Source organism: Halichoerus grypus, chromosome 5 (assembly GCF_964656455.1).
Source record: "Halichoerus grypus chromosome 5, mHalGry1.hap1.1, whole genome shotgun sequence".
Classification (NCBI taxonomy): Eukaryota; Metazoa; Chordata; class Mammalia; order Carnivora; family Phocidae; genus Halichoerus; species Halichoerus grypus.
The window spans coordinates 130,606,738-130,619,369 of NC_135716.1; the positions used below are offsets into that span (position 1 = coordinate 130,606,738).

At 39.0% G+C, this 12,632-nt stretch overlaps 1 protein-coding gene across 1 annotated transcript; it reads left to right on the top strand.

Annotated features, from left to right (window-relative positions):
• The first annotated feature begins 296 nt into the window (after positions 1-296).
• LOC118551118 (uncharacterized) lies at positions 297-6,252 on the top strand. Its single transcript, XM_036116660.2, is given in 4 exon segments — positions 297-348; positions 5,107-5,526; positions 5,529-5,786; positions 5,789-6,252. Coding segments are annotated over 4 exon segments (1,194 nt in total).
• Positions 6,253-12,632: the final 6,380 nt, after the last annotated feature.

Here is a 12,632-nt window from a genome sequence, read left to right on the forward strand (position 1 = left end):
TATAGATTAATGGTGAGGGGCAGCTATCTATAAAGACTGCTATTTAAAACAACTTGATTTCCAAACTTGTCTCATGTAGTAACTAGAAAGATTAAGGAATAAGAAGACACTGACTTACAGAACGAAGTGCAAGACTGAAAGTCAGAAGTTCATGCACTATGAAAGCAGAAATAGAAAGCACTCATCTATGTATGCTGTCTTATCTGGTGCAGTGAGAAACTTGGCCATCTTTCAGAAGAGTTTATTAGTTTTAAATTGTCAAGTTTACCCTGACTAAGATTATTATGCAGGATGTTATGTCGTCAAACAATAGAATAACCATTTTCAGAAATAGAGGATATGACCATGGTACTGCCACTCCCCTATGCAGCTGCCTTGACAGTCTCGCTAACACATCATGACATCCTTTTCCATGAGACGGACTCATCCTCAAAGTGCTCCTCAATGCATTCTTCCAGCAGTCACTGTTGGCCAATTAACTTGCCACAGAAGATAAAACTATTGTGTCACTCTTTTCTGTTGAACCAAAGACAGTTACCTTTTGGGATCTCAAGTACTCATTTCCTTGCCATTATTGATTTCCCTGTCAATATTCACAGAAGTACTCACCATATGACAAGCTCTTAGGGCAGCTAGCAGAACACCTTGTGGAGCCAATGAAAATAGCTGCTTACCCACACTGATTTTAAGCAGCATTTACTTCTTGGGGATTACTCTTTGTTTCCTTTTCTATAACATTATGGATGCTTTCAATGCTCATAGGTGACAATAATGCCTGAAGTGTCATCTCATGGTCAACCCAATCCAGTCCATATCTAGAGATGTGGGTAGGTCATCTACACAAGGCAAGAGTATCAGAAAGGCTTCTTTGTTTACACAAAAGAATATCAATTCTACCACATACTCCTTTCATTTTTAAATATCTTGATCCAAGCACAACTGGCAAAGAATACTTGAAAATATGATCTTTGTCCTTAAACTATTTGCTTTCCAGCTCATCGTCAATCTTATCGGGAAAAAACTATTTTATCTTCCAAATTCCTTGGTCCTCCATATTTCCTCTCTTATCTCATAATCCAGCTCAGGGTTACCTAAAAGTCTATCATTAAAATACTGGCAATTTCACAACCTTTGCCAACTATACTCTTCTTACAGGTGATAGACAGACAGATTGACATAGATAGATACAGATATTGATAGATACATAGATAATCTATTTTGAACTAACTCACTTTTTATAATCTTTTGTTTGTCCTAAATAACAATATCCATGGACTACTTATATATTTTTCTGATATACATTTAAATACCATAACCATTACAATTTAAAATGATTTAGCACCACCTAAAATGTTCTTAACAATGAGTATAATCTCTTTGAGAAACAATGATTTATACCAGCAGTTCTCAATACTGGCATATCAGAATCACCTGAGAAAACTTTTTTAAAAATTCCAATGTCTAGATCTCACCCAAACAATTAAATCTGAATGAAAATATCTGAGAACAATGGTATATCTAAAAAAGAAAAAAATAATCACGTAGAAGATCCTCACTCTAACCTGTGAGCCGTGTGAAAACCTCAAGACAGACACTTTCAATTTAAAAATGACTTGAGAGCTGCATTACTAACTTTGGGATTTCTTCCCAACAGGAATTTAGAAACTAGCATTCAATTTCTATCCTAATCAGTGGTTCTAATTTTAAAAAGGTGAGTTGTTATTGGCTACAAAATTTAATTTTTCAAAGTTCATTTAAACTGAACAAAACAAATTTTTTTTTAAAGATTTTATTTATTTATTTGACAGAGACACAGCGAGAGAAGGAACACAAGCAGGGGGAGTGGGAGAGGGAGAAGCAGGCTTCCTGCTTAGCAGTAAGCCCGATGTGGGGCTTGATCCCAGGATCCCGGGATCATGACCTGAGCCAAAGGCAGACGCTTAACTGAGCCACCAGGCACCCCAAACTGAGCCACCCAGGCACCCCAAACAAAACAAATTCTTTATAGAGTAATATAGAATTTTTTATGTTCTTTCACCTGTATGCATCGGACTTGGCTATGAGTTCTTTAAGAACAGGACCTTTATCTTTTTCACATATATGCATCTATGAGTCTAAGATCTCAAGCAGTGTCTGGCACAAAGTAGACCCTCAATAAATGCCCATCAAATAAAAAATGAATAAGTAAATACGTATAGCTCTAATATTTATAAGATCCAACTTATGTCAAAAACATTTAGGGGTGCCTGAGTGGCTCAGTCTGTTAAGCGTCTACCTTTGGCTCAAGTCATGGTCCCAGGGTCTTGCGATCAAGCTCTGCATCGAGCTCCCTGCTTAGCAGGGAGAGTCTGCTTGTCCCTCTCCCTTTGCCCTTCCACCCCACTTGTGCTCTCTCTTTCTCTCTCAAATAAATAAATAAATTATTTTTTAAAAATTTTATAATTACTTCCCATCTCACTTGGACCTCATTATCCTTTTTGCAAGGTTTTCTTATAAAGATTCAAAAGATAATGACTAAAGTTTTCTAATATCTCATCCCTTACTAAAAAGTAAAGTAGTAGTTAGATGTGAAATGCCATCTTAATTATCTGTTTTCACTGCACATGTTTTAGTGTTTGAGATCTGAGGAGCTCCCATCAATTTCAGAAGAAGTGATTGTTTCTAACCATTACAACTGGCAGCATTTCATTCATATCCAACCACTGTCCAGTGCCCAGCACATACTATGCACTCAATATATCTGAAATGAGGATTTGAACAAACATGGCTTGTGGAATCTAATCAAAACACTTTTCAGTGGAGAAGTATTTCCCCTACCACTGGATGAAACCCCTGGCAAGCTCCACAACTTATTACCAAGAACATTTAACCTTCAAAAAGCTCCTTTTCATCATCTATAAAATAAAGGGCTGGTACTACATACCAAGTCTTCCATTCTAGTTTTAACATTCTCTCTTTTTTAAAAGTGTACAATTCAATGGTATTAAGTACACTGATATTGTTGCTCTATTTCTAATATTCTAATAGCATGATTTAAAATTTTCTCTATCAGATCTGGATATGTCTTAACTTTTTTTTCTCATTCATAATTTCAGGAGATGGGATGACACTTTGAATTTCCATGGAGATCCCACTATGATTATAAATATTGATCTCACCCACCCTTCCCAGCAAGGTCAGGATCTGTGCATACAGTGGATCCTGACAGAGCTAAAATTACTGACCTATAGAGAATGACATACAATCTGCCTGATGATTTTAATATCCTCTTGTCAGGCACTTGCCTCTTTTCCTTTGATTTGAGAAGGTTTTAGTTTCCATTTAACTGACACATGTATTCAACATGATTTCTTTCTCCCCATCAAGCTTTTGGATAGGTGCCACCAAATCTGCACATATGGGCACCTTTCATACAACTCATGGAGAGATATATATTGGAAACTTCCCTCACCACCACTATAAATTTCTCATACAAAGAGCTGGTGCTCACATTTTTTTGAGCTCCAAGAGCAAGTGACGGCAAAATACTGGCAACTCATATTATGGTGGTATTTTTAACCGAGGCATAAAAAGCTGCTGCGATTGCATTGTCTCTGACTAATGTTCTTATTTTCTTCAGAATTAAACCAGAACCAATTCCTCTATATGTTGCAGACAAAGACAAAACAATTTTGTTCTGTTCCCTTCTACTTTACATCTGAAGCCCAAGCTTTTGATTTTCTTATCTTGAAGAGAGATGTCAGAAAGAAATCTTTTTTTTGTTCCATATAGTTGAGCCAGTAATGAAAAATGCAAATTAAACCTTGCATTCTACTCTCTAGTACCAAATGAAAGGAACATAGCCCTAGTGAATAACAGCCAAGAAACTGAACTGTATCCTGAGGGGACAGGAAGAATAAACATGGCAGGATATTATTGAGAGCAGCACTATTATGGAATGTAGATATCACTGGTGTCCCTTCCTCTCAGAGAGTTCATATTATACTAGAAATAAGCATATGTGGGTGGTGAAAAATCCTCATGTGAAACCAGGATAAAACCCATTGCCCTCTGTTTCTACTTTGGGGAAAAATAGCCAAGAGGTTGATGAAGAACCAAGGAAGTTGGACCACATTCTTCTTTTTATCCATATTCATTTATTTATTCTTTCTCCTTTTGTATCATAGATGGTTATTAAACAACTGTATATCAGCACTGTGCTAGCCTCTGAGAACACAAATATAAGTTGTTAGCCATCAATAAGCTAAAATCAAGTTGGAAAATAGTCACCTACTCAGATTCTTATAATACAAAGCTTTCTAAAGATCATGATCCTGAATTAAATTTTGCTTTAGTAAACACTAAGCATAAATTTAACTAATTAATAGCACTTCACACCTGAAAATTTGTTCTTTACCACATTCACACATATACACTTATCCATATCAGTTATTAAATGCTGAGTGTAAATTAAACTTTAAAGGAAGGAGGTAAAAATGGTGCGGAAGTGGGAATGGTGTCATGCCAAATAGAGGAACTTGTGTGAGAAAAGCTTAGAGAAACAGTTCAGTGTACTGAGCAGATTATCAGCCGTTTCGAATGGCTGGAGTACAGAAAAAATTAAATGAGATGACCATGTAGTTTATTGTCCAAAGTGGGATAGTTTTGAAAGCAAAAAGGAATGTTTGAATAATTAAAATTATATAATTTAAAACATTTATATATTGACTTAAAACTACTACTACTACTACATTATTATTATTATTATTATTATTATTATTATTATTATATTAGGGTTGCAACATAAGTCTTCCATAATTATATTCAAAAAATAAAATTCTTTGAGAAGTTAAAATATATCTATGTACATTAAAACAAACAAAAAACCCACCCTTGATTATCTGAAACTTACAAATATAACATAAGCAGAATAATTATTCTTGATATAGATATTTGAGTTTAACCAGTTTCCAAGACAGTACACGTGTTGGCAACATTAAGTACTTCTCCCTTTATCCCCAAGACCCAAAATGTTGAGCTATTCCTAGCCATCTTTTTTTGTTTATTAACAAATACTCTGCATTGTGTCTTTGAAAGGGAGATGATAGTTATATCATGTCTGGAAAGGCCTGGGCAAAAGAAGATGGTTATTCAAAGACATCTGTAAAGATACTGAGACCAACGTTGGCAATGAGTCCACATCAACACAGGGAATTTCTGAAGAAAGAGATGTGATATTGCCACATGGTTTGCAGAAGGGTGTTGTTCAGAGAGCCAACTTTCTAGAAACCTGTGAACTAGAAAAGCACCAGGAAATCCCCACAGTGAAAAATATTAAAGGAAAGGTTCCAAGAATCCACTGTGCAAGAAAACCCTTCAGATGTGAGGAGTGTGGGAAATGCTTCAGTTATTTTTCTTACTATGTTAGACAGCAGAGAATCCACACCGGGGAGAAACCCTTTGAGTGTAATGAGTGTGGAAAAGCCTTTAATGATAATTCTTCATTAATTAGGCACCAGAGAATCCACACTGGAGAGAAGCCCTATCAATGGAAGAGTGTGGGAGAGCCTTTAATGATAATGCAAATCTGATCAGGCATCAGAGAATCCACAGTGGGGACAGGCTTTATCTCTGTGGAGAGTGTGGAAATAGTTTTACCAGTAGTTCCGGGTTTGTTATACATCAGAGAATCCACACTGGGGAGAAACCTTACGAGTGTAATGAGTGTGGAAAAGCTTTTGTTGGTAATTCACCACTACTTCGACATCAGAAAATCCACACTGGAGAGAAACCCTATGAATGTAATGAGTTGGCAAAAGCTTTGGAAGGACTTCTCATCTTAGCCAACATCAACGTATTCACACAGGGGAAAAGCCTTATTCTTGTAAAATATGTGGGCAGGCCTTCAATTTTCATACAAAACTAACTCGGCACCAGAGAGTCCACAGTGAGGAGAAACCCTTTGACTGTGTAGATTGTGGAAAAGGCTTTAGTGCTCAGGAACAAATTAAAAGGCATCTAAGGATCCATATTCAGGAGTCTTCCTGTTTATGTGATGCCTGTGGAAAAGTCTTCACTAGCAAAAGAAATTTTCTTCAGCATCAAAGAAACCATACTGCAGAGAAACCCTATGAGTGTGTCAAGTATGAAAAAACTTTTAGGACTTCTTCCAAGCTAGGTCATCATGAGCATGTCCACCCTGGAGAGAAACCTGTCGTCCTGGACATCTGTCATTTTGGCCTCCCAGAATTTTTCACCCCCTTTTACTGGTAAGAGTACACGACATTTCCCTTTGGATTTCATCTCCCACCCAGGAGCAGGATGTGTGACACAGGCCTGGCTCAGCTGCACGTTCGTCCCCCTAAGCCATAGCTGTTGGTTCAGATGTCAGTAGTTTACCCAACAGGGTCCAATTACAGTCCCAGGACTTGGCAAGAGTTAATAGGAAGAAATACTCTTCTTTTTCCCCTTAGTCTTAAAGCTGAGAGGAACTCTTAGATTCTTGCAGAGGCTGAGGAGAAAGTCAACACAGCAAAAAAGAAATCAGAGTTAAAGAGCAATCACCCTCAAAGCTTCTGTTTGAACAACTACATTAAACCATATCTGAAGCCAGAAAAAAAAAAAAAGAAGATGGTTATCATTGATAATCTTTCAGATATAGTTGTGTTATAGAGAGAACTGTCTTTAATATACAAGCAACTCATCATAGCTGGTTAAGACATGACAAAAGCTGGAAGCATAAAATAGAATAAATCCATCCCTGCTTATTTGAATGCAACTATTAGTAATAACACCTTATTTAATCAAATGAAAAATCCTGGGCAAATACTAACCCAGGTAGGGCTCTCGGACAATAATTCATAAATCTGAATTGTTTTACACAGAGAAGATGTGTGATCAGCTGACAATTAAGATGATGGTAGAATAAAAAGCTAGGGAAGGAAGCGAAGGCCAGATCCTTTTTAAGGAAGCTTAGAATTAAGTAAGGGGAAATCAGTGAATGAAGAACTGCAGACAGAACTGTGTTTCAGTCAGAACACTGTGGCTGCTTTTTGAATATGAATTTTGAGGAGGCAGAGCTATTATATTAATTATACTAGAGATTGCAAACCAGGAGCTCCTGAGCTACATCCAACCCATGTGTGTATGTGTATATTTTTAATTTATTCTCTGCTTGTTTATTGCTAACATGCAATAAACTGATGAACTGAATTTTCAGCTTAAGCAATTAAAAAAGCAGGAAATTTCACATAAAAATTTGGGCTGCTGGCTTGAATTGAAAAACTGGGGGGCGCCTGGGTGGCTTAGTTGGTTAAGCATCTGACTCTTGACTCTTGATCTCAGTTCAGGTCTTGATCTCAGGGTCATGAGTTCAAGCCCAGTGTGGAGCCTACTGAGGAAAAGAGAAGAGGAGAAGAAGAGAAGAGAAGAGGAGAGGAGAGAAGAGGAGAGGAGAGGAGAGGAGAGGAGAGAAGAGGGGCTCCTGGGTGGCTCAGTTGGTTAAGCAGCTGCCTTTGGCTCAGGTCATGATCCCGGGGTCCTGGGATCGAGCCCCGCATTGGGCTCCCTGCTCAGCGGAGAGCCTGATTCTCCCTTTCCCTCTGCCTACTTGTGCTCTCTATCTCTCTGTCAAATAAATAAATAAATAATATCTTAAAAAAAAAAAAAGAAAAAGAGAGAAGAAAAATTGGAAGCTCTGGGGTTTGAAGACCTGCTTTTCTGGGCGACAACAATTGGCAAAAGTTGAGTAGCATTTGCCTTTTAGCATGCAGGATGCACCTTCCAAATTGACTGCCTGACCTGCTTTCACTAACACACACTAAATGCCTGGGCTTGTGGCACTAGAGTTGGGAACTTCCAGTATACACTACCTATTAAATATTCTTGATAAAAATGGCCAGAAGAAAACACATACCTAAAATAGTAACTGAGTTCTCATCAGATGTCCCAACCTAATGGCACAAAAGTGTGGACCAGGGGCACCTGGGTGGCTTAGTCGGTTAAACGGCTACCTTCGGCTCAGGTCACGATCCCAGGGTCCTGGGATCGAGCCCTGCATCGGGCTCTCTGTTCAGTGAGGAGCCTGCTTCTCCCTCTCCTTCTGCCTGCTGCTTCCCCTGCTTGTGCTCTCTTTTTCTCTCTGTCAAATAAATAAATAAAATCTTAAAAAAAAAAAAAAAAAGTGTGGACCAGACAAATGTGAAGACAAGCTTTAGGTAAGGGCAGGGCTAATGCCCATTCATATGATCACTTCAAACAGTATTTGCATCTCGTGACAGCACTGTACACTTTAGCTATGATGATAAAATGAGCCAAATGTCGAGCAACTGGATGATCACCCTGTCCCTGGGATTACAAGCAGTAATTTACCAGAAGGAAATATCATTTCAATTATAATTCATAACAACTCCAAGATAACTAGAGCAGGATCTACACCAGAGCATCACCTTCTTCTTCCTTGGACCAAGCGCTTCATTGAAATATGGAACATGTAGGGTTTCAAAAGGAGTTTCCCAAATGAAGCCATGGGACACTACCCTTCCTAACTCTGACAAAAGAACAATGTGCTATACTGGTTATTAACCTTCTCTTTTTCAAGGCCCATGTAATTTGTGGCTTCTACATTTCTGAGTTCTTATACAATGGTTATACATTTCATTAAGACTTTTAGCCAAAAAAAAATTATGTTATTAGAAAAAGTAGTAGAATAAAGTAAAAAGAACTTATGCTTTCTGCCAATTATACCATACCTTTGAGTTTGCTTTTTTGTAAAGGTTCCAGGCCACAAGAAGAATTCTTAACTCCTTTCCATGTTTTCTAAGACCTTTCAGGATCTGCTTACCCTCACTAGCCCCTCTCCAGTCCCTTCTGCCCCAAACTGAGTCTCCAGTAGTATTATGTGCTTTCATTTCCTCAAACGTGTCATGTTCTCCCTTCCTGATTCAGCACATGCTCTTCCCTCGACCTAAAACATTTTCACAAAATCCCTCCCATTTGTTGCATATTATTTATCTATTGTTAAGTAACAAATTAACCAAACTTAGCAGCTTTAAATAACAAATATGTATTATCTCATAGTTTCTGTGGATCAGGAACCTAGAGAGAGCTCAGCTAGGAGATTCTGGCTCAGGGTCTCTCAAGCTATTGTCCACCGAAGGCTTCCTTGGGATGGAGAATTCACTTCCAAGATGGCTCACTCATATGGCTATCAGCAGCAGGTTTCAGTTCCTTGCCTTTTATTGGTGAAGGTGTCAGTTCCTTGCCATGTGAGCCTCTCCACATGGTTGCCTGAATATCCCAAGATGTCAGCTGACTTCTCCCAAAACAAGTGGTCCAAGAGGGAGCAAGGCAGAAGCCACTTGTCTTTTATGACTTAGTCTTGGAAGTGAAACATCAACAGTTTGGCCATATTTTTTAATTAGAAACAAGTCAGTAAGTCCAGCCTACACTCAAAGGAGGAACATTAAACTCCATCTCTTGAAGGGAATGTCAAAAGAATTTGTGGACACATTTTAAATCACCACAGCCTTACTAAAGCCAAATTTCAGCCTGGATATTTACTTTCTTGGTTATCCTTTGTGACTGCCCCAAGACTGGCTTGGTATCTCTCTTTATCTCTCAGGAGATAACTCTCCTAATAGGGATTACGTTTTTGGAAGTAAACCGTAATTGTTTTTCTGTCTTCTGCAGTGGAAAGTAAGCAACTTGACTATGTCTTGCTCACATGTGTATTTCCAAGCCCGGCATAGTTCTTGGCTGTTGCTAGGCTTTCAAGGTTTACTGAAAAATGAATCAGGCCACTCAAAGAAGTGCTTTTCCCGCCTCTTTGCATGATAAGCAGAGAACGAAGGAGAGAACTAAATGTTATAGTGCACTGCCTGCGTTGCCTTGCACTTCGTGTGTGTTATCTCACTTAGTGACAGTTGAAAACTTTGATGGAAGCACAACTGTGTGGTGGAAAAAGTGAAGACTTGCACTTTCATACCCTCCTGCTGTTACAGGATTTTTATTCCCTTGGTGACCACAGTTCTTGGTCACGCTGCTTGGAAGAATGAAGAGGCAGACCAGACAAAGAGGGGTGGGCAGCAAAGCAAAGTTTGTTGAGCAAGAGCACAAAGCTCCCAGAGAAGGAGGGGACCCGAGAGGGTTGCCATTTTGGCATTCAGATCTAGGGGGTTTTATAAGCTCTTTTGTGGAACTATCTTGAGCATCCTGAGTTTGGGCCCCTGTGGATTGGTTGCTAAGGTGTGCTAATCAGGGCTTGATCATGCACCCGTCTACCTATCCAGTTATTGTTCACATGCTGATAGTCTTTTGGGCTGACTTCTGGAGACTAACTGCCTCAACTTGTGATAGTGACCAATGTTTTATGGTTAATTATGCAAAAGTCACTTTGCATGAGTCACTTCTACAGAGGCTCCTAGACAGAATGCTATTGTGGTCTTGTCTAAGCTATAAAACAGGATGCTCGTGCAGTTGTCTTAGCTGTCCTGGCTCCCTGTTTTCTTGTTGGGGACCCTGGCCCTGACTACCTCATTGCCAACCAACTCCTAACACTACCACTTGTTACTGCAAAGTCTTGGCAGCTAACTCAGACTCTTGGAACTTCAGTTTTCTCCTGAAAAAATTGAAGGATATAATAGTAATTCCCTTGGCAGCCAACATGCTTTTAATGAGGATCAATGTAAACAAAAGTTAAATATAAGCCAAAAAGCATCATACAAATATAGAAATATTACTATTTCTCAGATTTCTACGGAGTATGGATGATATTGGCAAACATGGAGAAGATGCTTCCATCTTTGGAAACTCAATCAAATGTGAAAGTCTTATCTCAGTGATAACCAATATTTTAATTTATTCATAACTAGCACGTTTTAAATGACAGAGGAAGGTTGCCAAAGCAACAGTGCAAACAGTGGGCTAAAGGCCTTAGTCGTGTCTGGAGTCAAACTCTGGGAGTGCCTGCTGCTGTTGAAGCCTTGGCTCTCTTCTCAGGGCAGGAATGGTTGGTGCCCAGCATTCAACAAGTGCTTAATCTTGGTTGGACAGAATTATATAATGGCTATGGCTTGTACAGGAATAATCAGATGTGATGGCTGGATGGAATGGCTGAAGTTTCCAATCTAGCTGCCTCATTTTGCAGAGGAGGTAGTAGAAGCTCACGAAGGTTGAGTCCCAAGATCATACAGGTGGTCCATAGCAGAGTTTAGACTCCAAATAAATCTTCTGACTCCCAGCTCTATGCTGTTTCACCATCAAATCAATTTTTGATTGATCAATTATCAAATCAAATTTTGATTGATCAATTATCAAATACTGGACTCTATTTTAAGAGTTTGTTACTAGAAATAGCCTTGCAAAAGATGGAAAATAACACTAACTTACCTACCAGGCTTGCCCAAAGGACTATAAAATAATGATGTCAGTAAAGTACTTCCCACATTTCATGAATTATTCCAATGATAGCAAATGTGGCCAAAGTTTATGGACAAGCAGCAGAGGTACATTAAATCTTCTGGCCACTAGGGTAGCATTTAACACAAAACAAAATTGTGCATGAAAGCTATCCTGCAAAAGCCCCTTCTTGGCATAATAATAATATATAATAAAGCATCAACAACACCCCAGAAGTAAACTAGCACAAATTGTGCCTTCATTTTGTGTCTTCTCTCATCTTTCTTTTCCTGATTATTAAAGGACAATAGTATTTCCCCTAAGGAAAACAAGTGCTTTGTATCAGACAATCACGAGGCTGTGTGTCAATTTTCCAACCTAAACAATTCTGATGATGCTGAAGGCAGATTATTTACGCTCTGCCTTAGTTTCCTTGAGGAAGAGGGACTAATCTGTAGGCTAATCTTGGTAGCTGTTGAAACCTAGAACTATTTCAATCACTTCCCAATATCTTCTTCCAGTGATATTCTCATTACTTCCTCCTAACTCCTGGTTTTGGACTTGTGACTTTTATAAACATGCTGCTCTTTTTCATGGAATATGATTATGATCAGATCATCTACGACACCTCTGGCAGGTCATGAGCCAAGCTGGGCCTGCATAAGCTCTTCTTCTTCCTTTTTTTTTTTTATAGACTTTATTTATTTGAGAGAGAACGAGAGACAGCGCACAAGTGGTGGGAGAAGAGGGGAGGGAAGGAGAAGCAGACTCCCCGCTGAACAGGGAGCCCGACGTGGGGCTCGATCATGACCTGAGCCAAAGGCAGATGCTTAACTGACTGAGACACGCTGGCACCCCCCGCATAAGCTTTTCTTAAAGAATTTTATCCTAAGGTAGCAAATGCCAAATGAGGGGTGCCTGGATGGCTCAGTTGGTTAAGTGTCCAAATCCTGGGTTTGGCTCAGGTCATGATCTCAAGGTCATGAAATCAAGCCCTGCATTGGGCTCTGGACTCAGCAGTAGAGTCTGCTTGTCCCTCTCCCTCTGCTCCTACCCTGCTTGTGTGCTCTTTTTCTCAAATAAAAAAAAAAGAGAGAAAGAGAGAGAAAGAAAATGCCCAATGGCAGAAACTTGAGAGTTACATTGCTGGACCCATCAGTTGACATGAAATGCGATTCATTTTAGGCAGAAAAATATTCATTTGATTCCATTTTCCCTAGTACCTTGGAGGAATGCATCTGGCCTATTTGCTTGAG